The sequence below is a fragment of the Amblyomma maculatum genome, chromosome 8 (genome assembly GCF_055883805.1).
Source record: "Amblyomma maculatum isolate TAMU_Amacu chromosome 8, ASM5588380v1, whole genome shotgun sequence".
NCBI lineage: Eukaryota > Metazoa > Arthropoda > Arachnida > Ixodida > Ixodidae > Amblyomma > Amblyomma maculatum.
Window position 1 is genome coordinate 65,542,718 of NC_139351.1, and position 20,224 is coordinate 65,562,941.

At 45.5% G+C, this 20,224-nt stretch overlaps 1 protein-coding gene across 1 annotated transcript in view; it reads right to left on the reverse strand.

Moving 5' to 3' along the window:
- LOC146181327 (zinc finger SWIM domain-containing protein 5-like) overlaps positions 1-15,923 on the reverse strand; it is a gene marked incomplete at its 5' end in the record, with an annotated part of 50,097 nt that extends 34,174 nt beyond the window's left edge. Inside the window, 6 exon segments of the mRNA XM_084576381.1 lie at positions 5,521-5,916; positions 6,637-6,843; positions 7,614-7,764; positions 8,953-9,101; positions 14,531-14,674; positions 15,796-15,923. Of these exon segments, the coding sequence (XP_084432507.1) occupies positions 5,521-5,916; positions 6,637-6,843; positions 7,614-7,764; positions 8,953-9,101; positions 14,531-14,674; positions 15,796-15,923 (1,175 nt within the window).
- Between the last annotated feature and the right edge of the window lie 4,301 nt (positions 15,924-20,224).

The window sequence follows — 20,224 nt, forward strand, 5'->3', positions numbered from 1 at the left end:
CTTTGAAATGTCCGTGCAACAGCGATATAAATCCCATTACGAATGAAGTTCTTTTGCAGTAATGTTATTAGCATGCCTCGACCTATACTTCAACGACCACCATCATGTGACGCACACCATATATATAACTGAAACGCCCCTCCCATTCCACAACAGTGGTTGCACACACCAATTCCACTAAATAAACAGTGATGCACTCAAAGCTTTGCCCATCGTTCTAGGAGGAACAATGTGACACAAGGTGCTCTGAGAACACCCACTTTCAAGCACGACCATGATCTTCAGCTTGGCTACATTCCCTGCAAGACGAAAGCCTCCCTTGCTGTCATCCCACTAACCACATCTTGCACGGGGCTGTGGCCCCCTTTTTCTACACCACTTCCTAAACTTACCCGCACACTTTACTCCCTGCCCCCACCCAACGCTATGGTTACATTCTTTTGGAACTCATCAGCCATCATTATGGGCCCCTCAAACGGTACTTTCTCCAATATCCTAGAGGAAGAAATACATAGACATGGTCGTTTTGAGTATTTAAGCCAAATTTAAAAGCTTTGCATGAAGCCAATAATTTGCAAAAAATTTTTTAAAAGTGCTCCTGCCGACCGCTTGCAACCGATTAGGGCGACACATTCCCTCCGTGCAAACCTCCCATGTGACGTCATTGGGACTTGCAGCGTTCATTTTTTTCTTCTGCGCTGGCATTGTTGAGTTGAGGGGGTAAGAGTAAGAGCATCATTTTCAATTGCCGATATTTTTGGTGTTCATGATGCCAGCTTAAAAATGTTTGTGTTGAGGAGAGAACTGGTGGCATACCCATATTACTTGTGCGTGTTTTATAATTTCAGTAAATAGCTTTTCAGAGGACCCTTTAACTCTTTCATTACTGCGAGAAAGTGGCCGTTTTTCATAGGTCTCGGATGATATTATTTTGCCAGTACAAAACACTGCAGCACACGTTGCAGCATACAATATTGCACATAATGGAATGCTTTTTCCGAAATGTAAGTTACAAAGCAAAAATTTATTGGGAAACATGCAGAAAATTGAAAAATTGCCAATTTTGCCAATTTTGTGACGAGCTGATAAAAATATGACAGAAACTGCCCGATATCTACAACTATTTATTCACACAAAAAAAAATTTAGAACATATACATTCTGAAAATCAATGACGCAGGAACAACGTAAAAAAATAAACTATCTGCATGGTGCCGTTCTTCAGCTACATAAAAATATATACAGGTAGAAACAGCCTCATTTTTCGTGCCATGCGGTGAAGCAATTCCTGGTTTTTGCGAGGCACCAAACCAAAACTGCTGCAAACTGGCTGTAAAAGCCGGGTATAGGGACCGGGCGCCCGTTGTATGGCGCCACTGTCGCCTCGGTGGAACAGCGCCGCACGCGACGGAGTGCCGAAACAGCGGAATGTCGAGGCAGCTGAGCAGCGCAGTCGTTTCCGTTCTGCGAGGCGTTTTTGAGCCTGTCCCTACCCGTCGTCTTGCGGTGTGGCTTTGAGAGCTTTGAGCTGCTTTGAGTAATCACAAGGAGTATTTTTTTACCGGAAAATCTTGAAAAAGAAAAGGGCCGTTCTCGGCAGGGCGTGCGTGTTTTTTTTTTCTTGAAACCGCCCGGCGCATGGTATTTCTGTTATATACTCAAAAATGCCGCGCGCGTGATTTCACCATGCGCTAGGAACACCTTCTTTAGGCACTTGTTAAGGCGACTTCCAAGTCAGGAATTGCGCCTGCACTGCGCGTCCATTTTATATTAGGTCTAGTCGAAACCTGCCTGAAGATAAAATACCGCTGAGACGTGTAGCCGTGGCGCCGTAGTAGTGGTAGTTGTAATGGTCAGCGTTCAAGTAAAATGAAAAAGATGCTGCACCTGTCTTCTTTGGTAATGGCTAGGCTCAAACTATTCAGAGTAGAATTATAGCAAATGACATTCCAGTTTCAACCTTGCAACGAGAGCTGTAAAAGGAGAAAAATAAACAAACAAGACAAATGTAGGATCCTATTTATGGTTGGAATAGCAAACACACATATACTTCCAGGACTTCCTGCACAATTACGCTACAATAGCTCACTAAACCCGGCCTTGAGACTATCAAACTTAATCATAATATAAGCCAAATGAGTAATACCACCTCAGCATCATTTTTACATATACGACAATGCTCTTGTTGAACACGTCAGAGCTGCTACATATAATTGACTTAGAAAATATTATACTATACATGCCTTTCTCCCGACATGCTGTGGAGGTTGTGAAAAGAAAAAAAATATTAAATTTTCTGCTAGCGTTCTCTCAGCGCAGGAAGTTCAGTGCGATTGACCGCACCTGCCTTGAACATCTGAAGGCAATAGTCCAATACTTTCAAACTGTTAAATACAATCGAAAAAAAAAATACAGTGTGATGTGTTGTAAGATAAGCCACCGACAACTAAGAGAGCGTTCTATTGTTAAATGAATCCCTCTGATGGCTCGTTCGCTAAGGTGGTCTACTTTCTCAGCGTACTACGAACTTGCGAGGCCGATACCTAGCTGACCTCGATACCTGATGAATGTGAGGGGACACGACCATGTATGTAGTTTTTTGTTTGCACGTAAAGGAATTCGGATAACTGAAAGCCATTCCTTTTACAACTTTGTCACAGCAGCTTGCCGGACTGCTGCTAAATCTGTTTACATTGGCCATAGAAGCAATTTCTATGAGAGGTAAAACGGTCTTGTCATACTACGCCACAATCGGGAAATCTCACGTTCGCTAAAACGCCGATGAGAAACACATGTATTTAGGCGGGCCAGGAAATGGACGCTGCTGAGAAAATACGTAAAGCCGTGTCAGGTGCAACGTGAATGCGAAAAAAAAAAAACTGCTACACGGCCTTCGAAATTAAAAAAAAAATGCTACGTTTATGCTTGTTTCCACAAATTAAATTGTATTTTTTTTCTTGTTCGACTTATATATGAAGCCGATAGCAGATTTTGTGACCATGCGGTATTGATTGAGCTGTGAAATGAGTGATTTTATTAGGCGAAATGGACATGCCACAAACAAATGTTAACAAATTGAAGAGTATCAACGCAGAGCTCTCAGCGCATTTTCATTGGTTGACAAACGGAAAGAGGAAAAATGACAAGATCATGGTAATAGGAATTGTTCATGTCTCCTATCTGCTCTTTCAGTTGAGAAAAAAGTAAATTATCTTTGACTATGTCAGCGAAAGTATCTGCACAAACATTGTCTCTGCCCATCACTGAAGATTGTAACGCAGCCCGAACGACGATGGTGGAGCTGCCTTTTCTTTTTCCGTGCTGGGGTTTTCTTGTACACAAGCGGGGAAATGCTAGCACTGTAACTTACGCTGTTGGGTTACTTCAATTTCCAGTTGTCAATAAAGTGACTACAGATGAAGGAGTGCGGCTTCAACTCCGAGACTCTCGTGCCGTCACTCCTGGGGAACAGAAGGCACAGAGCATCCGGTAGCAAGCGGAATTTTAAAAATTCGGCACTTTCCATGACCACACAGTAATCAAATACGTAGATTCGTGCCTTTGCCTTGCAAAGAACCATGCTTAGGTTACCAGCCACTCATGCTTCTGTGGAAACCCGTAGAAATGAATCGACTTAAAAACGTCCGACGAATTTGCATAGCTGCCAGTGGAGCCAACAACGCACCACGTTTCGCCAGCCTTGTTTGGCCAGACTTCATTTCACTGGACATATTCACACAACTAGCCCAACTTTCTGTTCTCTTGAGGATATATTCACGCACAACGTCATCTAAACCTTACGATTTCCAATTTTTCACACAAACCAACGACAAACGGTACGCTCCAATGCGCTGGCAATGTGTCGGCCGGGGCCGGCGCATTCCGGCGATTGAGCGATGCGCCGAGAGGCGGCGCCACCCGTTCAGCCGTCCGGTCCCTATACACGCTGGACATGTGGCGGACCTTCAGGAATGCGTTTTCGTGGAATACAACCACCCAGACTCAGAGTCTATAGCAGGCACCATTTTTGGGTAATTATCATTACTCAACACAGTGATAACAAAGCTGGCAATGATTTGATATTTTAAATGCTGGAAGTGCTTTGATTACAAAAATTTGATGCTAATGCGGCGTTACCATGAGTGGCAGGTTGTTTTTTCAAGCGCGGCTGCCAAGCCTCCTTTTTGCAACACATGCAAATTAGTTCTCAAAAAGGTCAATCAAAAATCAGAATGTCGCTAGAGCAGTAAAATTTAAACTGGTTATACAACTGCAATGCTTACCACTGGGTGGCGCTAGGTGCATAAAAACAATTTCAACATGTCGAAATCAGCGATTTAAAGCATCGATCACCACTGATCGATTTGAATAGGCGTGATAAGGAAAGAGTTAAGAAGCCACTGGCTATCTCCCTTTCGTATTGTCAATTATACATGCCCTGCCTATGACAGCTTCTTACTCTTGACCTTGGCAATAATACCACAACCTTCGCATGTCTCCCTGATACAACTCTACTTTTTTTCTGTCTTGCCTGGAAGGCCTGTGTAAATACTCGAACGTTTCAAATAAAGTAGTCAATAATGCGGTATTTGATCCAAGCTTCAGAAGGAACATCAATATTCAAACACATAGAGTGCTTTCGAAGTACTTAGAACTTCGAGAATTCAGAAAAATTAGCTATTTGCACAGTCCAAAATTTCTCCGCAATCGCACATCTCCAATGTCGACTTGTGTAGCGCACAAAGTGTGGCGGCCAAATAGTAACTGGAGGACTGGATGAGGCCACGTTCAGAAACTCAGCCTTTGACAGTTGCCCTGTTCAGTGTGTCTGTGATGAGTATGCGTGATGCAGGATAAAGCTGAGATGTTAGAGCAAGCACGCCGCAGCAAGAACAGTAGTGCGCTCACCGTGCAGAAGGCTGGGACGACGATGATGGATTAAAAAAATAAAGCTAAAATATTAGCACACCTGAAATGAGCTATCTGTCAGCAAAGGCTGGCACTGTCTTACTGTTTACAACCTTCTATGACTGTAGATTAGACGAGAGGTTGAATGCCGGCTACACGATGAGAAAGGCAAGACAGCGAAGGACTTCAATGTGGTTCCGTAGTTCACTTGAGATTATTTATTTATTTATTCTATTTGCAGTTCTCCGTGTGAATCCCACAAACCACATCTTTATGTGTATGCTACTAAAAAAATTGGCCTTTTCACTACTACATTTGGAGTGCAACTTGTTTGGTGGGAGTGGGAGATATTAGCTTCGCTTCGAAATTTTTTGAGCGCAAAAGCTATCTTTGTACTGGCTTCGAACTAAAAATTCACTATTCCCACATGCTGTTTTTGTCCCTCCAACATTGCCCCTCTCATTTACCTCTCCATAGCGCAAGTCCTCAATCTAAGTTCAAGCTTTCTGCTCCAACATGCACAAAATCGTCAACATCACTGCTGAACGGTAGTGTCAATGAGCAGTGGTTAGCCACTAACCATATTCACTAACCAGAATAAAAGAACACTCACCATGCCAAAGAGGGTAACCCTGCGAATTGAAGTGGTTGCTCGACGAGGCACAGGAACTAGAACATGACGATGGGGAAGACGAGCACGACGAAAAGGACGACGATGACGACGACGACGATCCAGACGAGCGGTGAGAGTGAGGCTCGGCGCAGGCATCGTGTGACAGAATGTAGCGCAGGTGCGGATCATCCCACGAGAGCAGCCAGGCCTCTAGGGCACGCTGGAAGATGGATCGAGGCGGTGCCACAACGCTACTCCGTCGAGACCGGCGGTGTGGATGGTGGGGCAGCGCGCCGTTGCCAACATGGTGGGGTGGACCGGGTGGCAGTCCCCGCGGATGATGGTGGTTCCCGCCGCCGCCACCCCCGTGATGACCACCACCAGCTCGGTTGTCACCTGTTCAGGGAAGATGGCGTCCGGTCATAATTACTCCGGGCACAAGACAACGGGGGAGCGCACGCAGGTGCTAAAAACTTTCGCCTATTTTTATCCTGCACAGGCAGGCCATTGCACGGGTAAGAAGAGGTAGAAGCAGAGGCTAGGCAAACATCGGCAAGGGAAAGCGTACAATAAAGTGCAACAACTGTAAAAACAATCGTAAGACTGTTTTCAGCTAATTCTGGTATTAGCAAATCTTAAAAAGCAATAACCTCCATGGATGATGCCTCTTATTAATTGCAGCGCACCACAGAGTTAAGGCCAGGCCCGGTTTATCTGCCCCAGAGGAAATTTACTATCCCATAAATATGTGTCACAATGACAGGTTTCCTAGGCATCGACTACTATACTTGACTTAGTGTAAGTGGCACGAGAAGCTAAAAAGATGCAGCCATTGAACAGTTTGAATTCTCAAAGGCCTCCAACTGCCAACGCTGCTAAGAGAGTTTTACACAGCAATTCATTCGAACAGTTCGAAAACAAAATTCGTTTAATAAAGCTTTTTGTTGACACACAGTAAGACCAGTAGTTGCTGAAGTGCTAAGCAGGCTCAAAGCGAGAGGAGTGTATCAAAGTTAGCGATTCACACTCAGCTGCTCTAAATAAAAATGCCGGGACAATCACATGAGCTGCACAACTTGTAATGGCCTTCACAACGTGTATTGAGAAGCAACCTACTGTGTCCACCACCCCCGTCGTCCTCGGAGGAATCGGACGAGTCGTCGTCGACAACCAACGGCCGGCGCCCCGTAGCACTGGGTCGGAAGTCAGCGTCCTCCAGGGGGCAGATGTGCATCGAGGACCATCGTTCCAGCAGCTGGCGCCACTGTTGCTTCTCCGCACTGGTGCAGTGGGGGTTGAGCACCACACACACCCACAGGGTGCCTGCAAATGTATTACGCGTCACCCCGAGAGCAACTAATTAGGTCGCACTCGAATTAACATGATAAGTCCATTCTAACCAGTGTTTCGACAATCATTTTTACTAGCTATTGTCGGGGACATAGAGCCGCAAGCAAAGCTATTTAGACTTAGAAAGCATGAAATAGGTATGATTAGTTAATGCGGTGTGTCCACATCACATGTATGGCAGGCCCACCATGTTTTTCACAAAGCACGTCCTGCTTTCTGTCTCGATAAAAATTAGAGGCCGCACGCTGCCAGCAAGCAGCATGGTCGCTTCTTCACACGCTGGAGAATTTCCTTCACATTCGTAGAGTAGGAAACTAAGACATCATCATCATCTTCATCACCAACGTCAAAATCAGCCGGACTACGCCCCCTGCAGGGCAAAGGCCTCTCCCATATTACTCCAAGTGACTCGGTCCTGTGCTAGCTGCATCAACTTGACCCCTGCTACACTTTCCTTCCCTTGGAATCCGGTTTGTTACCCTTAGCAACCATCGGTTATTCTCTCTTCACACTACATGCACTGCCCATGGCCATTCCTTCTTTTTCTTCTTGTTTCCACTAGAATGTAATCAACTCGAGTTATTTCTCCGACCCACTCTGCACGCTTTCTATCTCTTAGCGTTACACCTACCATTTTCCGTTCCATAGCTCTCTGTGTTGTCCTCAGCTTAAGAGAAGGCATAATAAATAGATAATGCCACCCACAGAGGGTGAGTGCAGAGTGAAAAATGCAATGCACGCACCAAGCTGGTCCCACAGCTGTCGGCACTTGTCGGACATGGGTGTCCCCTGGGCCCGCCAGATCACGAGGCGGGGGTCGGCCAGGAACTGCTCCGTGATGAGGCGCAACATGCGAGCCCCGTTGGAATCGCCCGCCCGCAGCATCTCCTTCACCTGCAGAGTACCAGTCGGTTCAGCCACGGAAAGCCAGCGCCCTTCGGTGTCGACACAAGGGGCAGGCCTCCAAAGGTGGTGCAGCAAGCGCTGGCATACGACTACCACTCCCGAGATGAAGAATAGGCGCGCTACAACCCGTGCTCACAATGTGCAACCGGGTAAATGCAGAGCACAGTGAGTAAACAGCACCACTATGTTTACTTCTGCATAGCAACAAAAAAAAGAGTAGCCATGCTTATTTGTTAACTACAGTCAGTGCCACCAGGTGAACTGGCAATGAATTTGGATACGGTGACACCACTGATTAGCCAAGCATGAACAGGCGCATCAATAAAGGACTTAAAGGACTCGAGCACACCTCTGCAGGCATCTTAGATGACTGCCAATAACAATGTATGCAAATGTACGCAATGGTTTTCCTTACTGACGAGACCAATCTGCAGCACTGATGGCAGCAATTTTCATAAAGGCAATTATTTGAGCATTCCAAAAAAAATATATACCCTGCTTAAAGCTTGTTAATGAACAGTAGCTGTGTATAAAAAGTGCTGGCCAGCTTCCCACCTTTCACCATCCGTACACGAGCACAGCATGGACAGGGGCTGACCTTCGAGCCCTCTCACCCGATAATTCAGGCAATCCACTAATTCAGTACCATGACAGCCATCATTCTAATACTCCAAGTCCTTCCGTGTTGTGGCCCAGTTATGTAACTGCAGTCACCCCAATGCCTCATTATTAGTAAAGTCATGTGAAAAGCAGGACTAAGCGACTAGCTAGCAATTTAAATTTTCAACACCTTCTAGGGTAGGGTCACGTGATAACTTCTGTTAACCCAGCTGTCATTGCGCTCACCAATAGCATGCTGTCATATTACACTAACACATGAGCCCAAGCAAGAAAATCATTTTTTTAAGGCGTCAGAGCCCACCGCATTATTCTGTATGCATATTGTAAAGCCTACCAGTTTTGCTGCTCACGAGTGAAAAACGTGCCACAAATTGGCTTCTACAAAAGTGAAGGATCCTAGCTATAGTACAGCCCCGTGCTTGCAAGCTATTTTGCATAACTTTAGGAGCAGGAGCAAAACTTCGCATCTGCCTAGCCCTCGTTCAACTGTAAACAAAAAGTATGAAGTTCGTCCACAAAGCACATGCAAAGAGTGTGCAAGAGCTATGGGCGCACCTTGGAGAAGAGGGCGTTGAGTTGCTTGGAGACCATGAAGTATCCACCCTGAGAGAGGAAGGCGCGCACCTGCTCACTCACTTGCTCCTCGTCCAAGTGCCAGCTGTGGTCCTCCTCGGCCGAGGCCCCCGCCGTCGGGTCAGGGGCCCCTTCATGGAAAAGCACAACGGTCACTTCTGAGAGGGAGAGACTCCAAGACATTTCTCCCAGCCCTCCTAAGTCAAGCTCAGTGTTCTCGCTTAACCGCTCACAGTCAGACACAGCTGTGCTAGGTTCCCCAGGCAAGTAACCCATTGATCGTCAGACAAATGTTTTCCTTTTTTTTTTCTTTAAGGGAATAAAGTTTTCACCACCACTACCACAAGTTTCGAAGGCACCTCCAAAGGCACGCTGCACCAATGTATGATATTCTCGCAAAACAGCCCGCAAATTACTGCTGAGGCATCGGTGCCTCAGCAGTAAAAGGGTGTTCACATCTCAACCACTATCACACGGTGCTAAATTTTAGAAATAAAATACAGTACCTTACTACCTGGAATAAGTAGAAATAAGAAAGGATAGAACTTCAGGACGAAGCTGTCACTGTCATCATTGAGAACAATTCTCCTAAGCAATAATATTATTGCCCACTGCATAATGGTACTTACTTCAGCTGTGTTGCAGACAAAGGCTTTTTCTTTGTAGATAAACAATTAAAATATGAGCATTTACATCTCACTGGGTGTAACCTAATGGCAGATGCCTTTTCAAATCAGTATGCGTGAAAAATATTAGACAAGTCTTCACCAGCGACACAATCTTCACCACTGAAAACAAATGATTTTGACTGCAGTCTTTGCATGCAGTGGGCAAGGAAGCAGCCATCGCAGCAGCATGGCTAACCCGCTTCTGTTCTTCGCACCACAGGCGTTCCTGTCCCTGGCGACGTGCTGTCTGCTTTCTTGGCAGCCTTCCGTTGCGGATACTCCCGGCTATCTACCTCGTGCCGAACCGGCATATCAGCGGGCTCACGCATGCGCCTACGTTGAAGGACAATCAGCCGTTATTGTGCCAGCAATCAACATCGCCTCTGCAGTGACATCACACAAGACCAAGGCTATAAAGACCCTCCAGACCGTCATCCTCTTCAGTGGGCAAGGAAGCAGCCATCGCAGCAGCATGGCTAACCCGCTTCTGTTCTTCGCACCACAGGCGTTCCTGTCCCTGGCGACGTGCTGTCTGCTTTCTTGGCAGCCTTCCGTTGCGGATACTCCCGGCTATCTACCTCGTGCCGAACCGGCATATCAGCGGGCTCACGCATGCGCCTACGTTGAAGGACAATCAGCCGTTATTGTGCCAGCAATCAACATCGCCTCTGCAGTGACATCACACAAGACCAAGGCTATAAAGACCCTCCAGACCGTCATCCTCTTCAGTGGGCAAGGAAGCAGCCATCGCAGCAGCATGGCTAACCCGCTTCTGTTCTTCGCACCACAGGTGTGTAATCAGCTCTCTTTTCGCTAAAAAATGCGACAATAGATTCCTTTTATCGCTTCCTTGCCCAAGTGTAGTTTGTGTTGTTGCCCGCGAGTGCCTTGATTCTGCTCTTTTGTTGCTATGCTCCGGTGATGTCGAGTCAAACCCCGGTCCCAACACGCGGGCTGGCACCGGCTCCGCAGTGACGGAGCGTGAGCCCGAGCATATGAGCGAAGTGATTAAATTACTTAAAGACATTGACAAAAAAACGACGGAACTCACCACTGGACAAGCGAAACTAAGCGCTGACGTCAATGCAATCAAAACAAACCAAGAAACATTAGAAATTAAGTTGCTCGATGTATTCAACCGTCTGGAACAGGTTGAAAACACGTGCAAAACTGTGGAGGCCCTAGAACTTGATATCGCCTCAACTCATGATACTGTCAGCCAGTTAACCTTGCAACAACATGAACTACAGGCCCGTAAGACGACCTTGAGGACCGCTCGCGCCGCAACAATTTAATCTTACGAGGTGTACCCGACGAACGCGAAACCTGGGATGAAACGGAACGCAAGGTGTCCGCAGTCCTTTCAAATGCTTTTGACAATGAACTTCCCGATTCGTTCATAGAGCGTGCTCACCGCATAGGCTCATTTTCAGTGGACAGGTGTCGGCCCATAGTTGTCCACTTCCGTTCGTTTAAAGTTCGTTCTTTGATACTGGCATCGCGATCCAAACTCAAATCTGACAACATTTCCGTGTCGGAAGATTTTTCACCCGCCACCCGCAAAGCGCGCCAGCAGCTTACTGATTTCACTAAAAGCCTGCCGCAATCACCTAAGTTCCAAATGCGTCACAACAAACTTTACGTTAACAACAAATGCTACATGTGTGACCACATCACCAACAACATCAAACTGATAAAGAATTTGCCAGTTGAATCATCACATGAACACACACCTCGGCGAGCCACAGTACATGCCGAACATTCCGATAACGTTCCGTAGCATCACGTGAGGGCACGTGGACAGCCATCTAAACCACGAATATCTATCCTACTAGCTAACGTGAGAAGCATTGTTAACAAGCGTGACATATTTCATTCTGTAGCTGACACTTGTAACCCAGATGTTATTGCGCTCACCGAAACCTGGCTTCATTCTAATATACGTAACACAGAAATCTTTAACGACTCATCCCTCTACACGTTCTATCGCTGCGACCGCACATCACGTCAGGGTGGTGGCGTATTACTTGCTGTTTCTAAAATGATCCGGTCATACGCACTGAACATCATTACAAACCTCGAGATTGTCTGGGCATGCATAGAACTTGGACACTTAAAGCTCATTTTCGGTGTATGCTACCGCCCTCCCGGTCATTCTATTAACTTCATCGATGACTTACACGATGCAATAAATGCAGTTTCTACTCGTCACCCAACGGCGCCTATTTTCTTACTGGGTGACTTCAACTTTCCCAACATATCTTGGTCCTCTGAAGCCCCTGTTCAGAGTCCAATTTCAAGTCTAAGCACCGACTTCATAAACCTTTGTTCCACTTTTTCATTCTCCCAACTAGCATCTGAACCGACAAGAATCACCAACACTACCGCCAACACCCTTGATTTAATACTGACCACACACCCTGATATTGCCTCAAAAATTACGTACCTGCCTGGACTTAGTGACCACTTATCGCTCTCGTTTGACATTAGCGTACATACTTCACCCGCTCGCAAAATCACCAAACAGATCCGTGACTTTAAAAGGCTAATTTTCCGGCTATGAACGCGGAACTCGCTGAATTTCTTGACTTTTTTTCCGTGGGCTTTGATAACCGCTCTGTTGAAACTAACTGGAACCTCTTTCTTACTAAAATCAATGACTTGACAAATACTTATATTCCGTTACGGTCTATATCTTCCCACTCAAAAGCTCCGTGGTATAACGCATACTTAAAACGGCTGTCAAATAGGAAAAAGCGCTTCTACCGAATTGCCAAAAGGTCTGGCAGTCAAGAAAAATGGGAGGCGTATTACGGGGCTAACAATGCCTACGTATCTGCACTTAAAAACGCGAGGCATAATTTTCTTCATAATACGCTTCCCAACATTCTTACCACGGACCCAAAAAGGTTTTGGAGGGTGGTTAATCCAACTGATAATAACACCATTTCTTTATTAGACGCTAACGGCCTTTCCATCCCGGATGAAGAATGCGCAACAGTTTTAAACTCCGCCTTCTGCAGTAATTTCGTTCAGTGTAACTACGCCACATTTCCGCAAACTAAACACTATAATTACCAAACTATGGATCCAATAATAATCGAACCCCGGGGTATTGAGAAGATAATCGACTCCCTTAAAATATGTTCTAGCCCAGGCAGTGACTTTATCCATTCAAAATTTCTAAAGGGTGCTAAAACTTACTGTTCATTATTACTGTCTAAGATATTTCAGCAGTCCCTCCTCACTGGTGCCCTACCTGCTGACTGGACGGTCGGGAAGGTGATCCCCATCTATAAATCAGGTAACAAGAATTCACCCCTGAATTACCGCCCCATCTCCTTAACAAGCATTCCATGTAAAATTTTAGAACACATATTATATTCAGGCATCGCAAACTTTCTGGATTCCAATTCATTTTTTACTAATACACAGCACGGTTTCCGTAAGCGGTTGTCTTGCGAAACACAGTTATTATCATTCACACATAAACTTCATTCCATCCTCGATCGCCGCTCATTAGCCGACTGCGTCTTTCTCGACTTCGCAAAGGCGTTTGAAAAAGTACCCCATAAACTACTACTCCTCAAGCTAAGTAAACTTAACCTCGATCCAAATCTGTTTTCCTGGCTTGAATATTTTCTTTGTAACCGCTCTCAGTTCGTATCTACTAACAATACATCTTCCCCATTACGTCCCGTCGAATCTGGCGTACCCCAGGGTTCGGTTTTAGGCCCTCTCCTCTTTCTAATTTATATTAACGACTTACCTAATTGTGTATCTTCTAACATTCACCTTTTTGCTGATGACTGCGTTATTTTTCGGGAAATTAACGACATTAACGATTTCTGTGCCCTACAAGACGATCTCACTTCCATATCCGCGAGGTGTAAATTATGGCTAATGCAACTAAATTCTTCAAAATGCAAAGTTTTACGTGTTTCCCGCACATCACCTGCTACTAATACATATCATCTGAATAACACTGCACTCGAGGCTGTCACATCATAATGATATCTTGGCGTCCATATAACTTCTTCTCTCACTTGGTCACTCCACATTACCACCGTAATTAACAACGCTAACAGCATGTTAGGCTACCTGCGCCGCAACTTCTCCGCCGCTCCTACTTCATTAAAACTAACGCTGTATAAAACGCTTGTCCGCACTAAACTCGAATACGCATCAGCAATTTGGGACCCAAGCTCCACTAACTTAACTAATTCACTCGAGCTAGTGCAAAACAACTCTGCCCGGTTCATCCTTCTTAACTACAATCGTACAGCAAGTGTCACCTCCATGAAAAACATGCTAAATCTACCTACTTTAGCCTCCCGTCGAAAATTCTCACGGTTATGCTTATTTCATAAACTTTTCTACAATTGCCCCATTCTACGAGATGAACTAATTTCTGTGCCATATTTCATCTCATCCCGGCTTGATCATGCACATAAAGTGGGCATCACATCATACAAAACCAAAGCTTGTTTGCAGTCGTTTATTCCCCGCACATCAGCAGATTGGAATCACCTTCCCGGATCGGCAGCCAGCATTCAAGACAGCCTGCGATTCCGCGCCAACTTAGCTAACATTGTATACTCAGGCCCTTAACAATTGTATTCATTGCTGTTACAATCACCAATGTTATTTTTGCCTTTCACTTACAACTATATTCTTACTATAGCAGCTAAAAATGTATAACCAGGAACATGACGCTTGTATTTTTCATTTTTGTTCTTTAACCTCTGTTCTATTATTTTTGTAACCACTCCCCTCTGAAATGCCCCTGGCCTTGAGGGTAATCATAAATAAAATAAAATAAAAATAAATATAAAAGTAACAGCTGAAATAAATATGTTGTTTCCATCAAAGCCCAGCCCAGGCAAGCGTACCAGCGATGCGGTTGATGAGCGACCGCGACTGAAGGATCTCGTCAGCCAGGCGCTGAGCCGTGGGCAGCACCTCGGTGTGGTGCTCGGCAATCAGGTACTGCAGCAGCTTCTGCAGCTGCTCCCGGTCCAGCTGCAGCAGGGTCTCTGCACCACGAAAGCACGTCAAACGATGACATCACACCATGTATTGTACTGAGAACCAATAAGCACTTTTGTATATAACCGACTGCATCCAGGCCGACAGCTACAACTTGGAATTGTCCGCCGAGATAATACAACAGAGGAATCGCAGTGGGGACAATGCCAACTATAACTGCACTGACAGAAATAGATTAGCATAACTGTCTTAAAGCTCACAGTTGCAAGCAGCGGTGCTTGAAACTGTACGGACCTCTGCCGATGCAGTGGCAGCCCCAAAAAAGAGTGCTGTACATGTGGTAATCTGTTTACTTTTGCCAGAAGGCATACACTCTATTCCCATTGGAAGAACCACAAAATGCTAGACATCTATGTGCAGTGCAGTAAATTTTCATTTCACCACGAGCTGGGCCTAAAATGACTTATCGAAAAAGCCAGAACAAGCTTCGCAAAACACATTTCATGAGACCACCAAGAGCTAAGAACAAGGCCCAGTGGACCGACATTGTCGGCTTTTATGGGAGGAAATAGCGCTTATTTTTTAAGTTCAAAGCAGGCCCTGCTGAAGGGGACAATTACATGAACAAAAAGGGAACATAGGGTTTATCCATGCATAAGACAAAAATGAGAAAAAATGAAATGCTGACAGCACTAGTGACGTACGCAAATGAAGTGCAACAACTAAGTTTGACACATTTAAATATTATGGGTCAAAGAAAAGGTAAGGAATTGGCATAGGCTACAACGTTAGTTTCCATATGCACAACTGTACAGTCTTTAAAGTAAAGCATGTGCTGTACACAATTCAAGGTCATCGTTTCAGTCCTCCGTAACGCTTTCCCCTCCCTGAGGCTACAAAAACTGAAGGAAGAGAGTTCGTACACTCTTAGCCTACCAATTTTATGCAAGCATCCCCTACCAAGCCGAACACTGGCCCTGCCCATGCAGACTGTGGGCTCTATATTCCAGGTAAGGTCACTATTACCTGAAGCACCACGAGATGGCACCAGCTGCCCAAGGGGTCGAGAACTATCAAAGCATGCCAGCAATGTTCACTTTGGCAGTCTCGACACTAATGGCAAAGCATGCAGCTAAAGAGGGTATAGACACCCAAAGTGGCCCCTCACCTGAGATGGGCACCCGAAGCCGGACGCTGTCGGCATTCCGGATTCGGTAGATGGCCAGGGCCACCACGTGCTGGCACCAGAAGATGTCGTGCGTCTCGCATGTGCATGTCACCGAGGTGATCTTGCACCTGCAAAGGACACGCACACAGGTGAGAGGAAGGACGTATGCAGGCTGCCAGTATCGGAACAAAAAACACAGAGAAAGACTACGACACAGGGACACAAAGCCTCAGTGGCAGGGTTCCATCATTTTGTACAGAGATGACACTCTCAGCACAAGTTTTTTTGGCTGTATAATTGAAGATGAAACTAGTGAGAGGCCTCTGCAGCTGGGTGCAACTTCTTGAATTTAATATCTCATGGCAGCCAGGTGCACAGAGATAAACTGAATTAGGAAACTGTTTACCTTAGGTTCCTATCAAATCTGAACAGCCACGTTCGTGCGAACACCAAATGCATCCATCCATAACTGTGCTACCGCAGCTCACCTGATCAGCCCTAAAAAAACCGTAAATTGCATTTTTGAGGCTGAAACGTGACGTGGTGCATGCTCCTGAAAGCAGCAGGCACACCAGTTCGGTGAGGTGCAACGTCCCTGGCACGTTAATGTCAACATGCACCTGTCATTAGAGTGAAAGGTATCAGGGGTGTAGCCGAGAGGGGGGAAGGAAGGGTTCTTCTCAGAACACCCCCCAAAATTTTCTGAGAGCTGCATCTTCTTATTTTCATCCCTCTATCTTTCTTTGTATTTTCATTACCATCAGTATACAACACACCGCCGAAACATATTTCTGTCTAGACCACTGAAAAGTTTTCACTGTGAAGTAGTAGTTTTCTTACACAAAATTTTTTGTTTTAATCAGAAATGACACATGTTATTAAAAGCTGCTGCATCAGCGAACGCCACTGAGCTAACTCAAAACATGCTAATGAGCGATGATGCGCAAGCAGTTGCGAATTACACAGTGAATACTCTCAACCTCAATTATGTACCCCACATTACAGTCAAACCACCAGTTGGTCCAAGCTCCGAAAAATCGCTATGAACACTGCCTAGCTGGTGCAAAAAAGCAAGGAGGGATGAGGGGCAGCTTCTGTGTGCTGCACCACAGTCTGCACAGGTACAGTGCCTTCCCTGACGCTTAGTGCTAAGCACACCAGGCAGCACAGTCTAAAAACACCAAGCAGAACCAACAATGTTGACACACTCAAGCCCTTTGAATATTAATTACTGCACCTGATATGTTCACACCCCAGTGCACCCTAATTATTAGCTACAAACACCTTTTCCAGCAAACCTTCAAATTGCAATCAACGAAGAATGATATACAATTGACGAGACATACACGTCAACGATCAACAACCATCCACCTGTGTCGACGTCAAAAAAAAATAATGTCAACGTCTGACTTGTTGCCAAGGGTACAATAAAGATGAAGTGCTGTAAATGATACCTCCATGGCATTCTGAATCATACAAAGTAACATTTCATCATATTTCACAAAGCATCTCAATCGCATCTGTACCATTATTCCATGTCTGGATCCTGTGCCACGACTTAGTTGCCTAACCCATTTTTGCTTTGTTCAGCAGAAAGAACCCCGATGGCCTTAAAAGCTTTTTTTTTTTCCTCTGAAATTTGTGACACGTGCCGTCTCGAAGCTTGATAAATGACATCAACGTTCAAGCAGCCCTACATCCCTAAAAAAAGAGACAAAGATCAGCTTTCACTAGTATGCTGCAAAACAATGACGTATAGTAATGGATAAAAAAAAAAGACCCCGACGAATAAAAAATCAATTTGGAATGCATCATGACAATGACCTCACTGTTCACCGGCAGCCCTATAAGAAGAAAACCCTCGAATAGATAACTTACTTGGAGCGAGACAGCTGTCGACCTTCAATGTCTCTGCCCTTTCCTTTCTGTGCGTATTTTATTCATTGCGACATTGCTCATCCCGTCATAGCTAATAATGTGTTTCGGGATAAGAAAAAAACAACTGAATGTCACCACATGGAGCACATATAGACATCTGAAGACACTTGCATCCCGCTGTACGCAATACTCGTCTGTGGCAAAAATGCCACCATTATCTCGTGGGTCTCTCAAGCAATGACTCAAGTGCTACCCCATGGTGAGAACAGTGCTAAATGCAAGGGTTGCGAAAGACGCAGCTACATTTAAGCGACAAAGTCAACAAAAAAAACTTCAGCCAGAGATCGGCAAAGGTGATGAGGGCCAAAGAACGCTTTGAACCTGATAAAAAAATGGTAATGAATAACAGAAGCAAATAAATTAAGAACTGCAAAATAAATCTGAGCAGAAGTAAAAGAATAAGTAAAAAAGGTGTGGTAAGGAATTTGTGTACGGATTTATTTGTACAATAAATGGCAACAAATGGTCTTCTATTTAGATGGCCTCGAAAAAATGTGATCTCCCAGAACTCCCGTCACGAAAGCCATAAAAACCCGCGAAGCTTAGCCAACCGCATGATAGCTGAACACATCTGTGGGCATAGCAAGACCAAATTGACAGCATGGCTGGTTGCTTCAACGAATAGTGAACAATAAGATGCAAACAGCCACAAAATAAATGCTTCACAGAAGACCAAGAAGTCATTCCTCGACTGCAGGGCATGCCAGATGTGCGAGATTGATGAACTAATGATTCTCATCAACAACACCATCAATCACCCAACTAAGCAGACTGCATGGCAAAGGCCTCTTTTTGCCAGCTGACCTTCAATATGCTGTTCCTTGGGCCAGCTGTGACTCCTACCCATTTCACCAAATGGCTTCCTGCCTCCCCTGGCTCCATCTGCTTTCTCTGCAAATCTACTCCGTTACCTTTATTAAAGCCACTTGTTATCTGTTCTAGGTATCACATCTCCTGCTGACACCCATTTCCTCTCACTGATTTCAGCAAGGGCATTAACTGTATTTGCTCCTAAACTATACTACAACTATAAATATACTCACGTAAAAAGAAGTCATTCTTTGTTTGACATGCAAACACGGATCATACATATAATGCGTTGACGTATAATGCGTATAGTGCGTTGACCGGTGTCGGGGCACGACACCGGTCAACGCACTATGCTCACCGCACTCCTGATGTTTCAGGTACTGATGTATTGGCCACCTGCTTGTACGTGCTCTTTCCTGGATTACCTGCCATCCGAAATTTCGACTGCACCCGCCTGGAACTTTGGACCCGAAGATGCAACTCACGCCACGCTCGGGATGCCGGCCTCAGCGATAATCACCGACCCGATATGGCAACCACCGCTGTCCGTAACGTCACCAATCACGGGACGTAACGCTACCCTATTTAACCAGCAAAGCCGCTCGGTCCACACGGGGCACGACACCGGTCAACGCACTATGCTCACCGCACTCCTGATGTTTCAGGTACTGATGTATTGGCCACCTGCTTGTACGTGCTCTTTCCTGGATTACCTGCCATCCGAAATTTCGACTGCACCCGCCTGGAACTTTGGACCCGAAGATGCAACTCACGCCACGCTCGGGATGCCGGCCTCAGCGATAATCACCGACCCGATCTGGCAACCACCGCTGTCCGTAACGTCACCAATCACGGGACGTAACGCTACCCTATTTAACCAGCAAAGCCGCTCGGTCCACACGGGGCACGACACCGGTCAACGCACTATGCTCACCGCACTCCTGATGTTTCAGGTCAGTTACCTAAACCATTGTAAAACATTCCGAAGTAGCAACCCTTTCTTGTTAGAGGTGTCGTGCCCCTACGACTTTGAGTGGCGTAGTGCTTTTCGCGTATTAATTGATGTGCTAGCATTCAACTACTTGTCGCAACTGCTGCTGTTGATATCAGGTGATGTTGAACTCAACCCTGGCCCCGTTGAAACGCGCGTGCAGCGGCTAGAAGAAAGTCTTGAAGCACTGCGTGCTGAAATAGATCACCTCACCGTCACTCAAGCTTCACTGGAAAAAGAAATACAGTCCTTAAGTAATCGTATAGCCAAATTAGAGTCATCAGAGTCAATACCTAACATCGATACACCTTCCAATGAAACAGACAACATCCAACGAGAAATAGCAGTCCTAAAAGCTGCCAGCATTGATACAAAAAATCGAATGCGCCGTAATAACTTGCTTTTTTTAGGCCTCGATGACACAAGCACAGAATCATGGTCCGAATCAGAAAACAAAATTGTGGCACTTTGTGCCGATCACCTCGACTTTCATCTTGACCAAAACAGCATTGAACGTGCCCACCGCATTGGAAATTACTGCAACGACAAGAAGCGCCCCATAATTGTAAAATTCATGCAGTTCAAGACCAAAGAGAGCATTCTGTCCTGTGGGCGGAAACTTAAAGGGACCAACTACGCAATAAGAGAAGATTTTGAATTTCCAACCCGGCAGGCACGTTCCAAACTGCT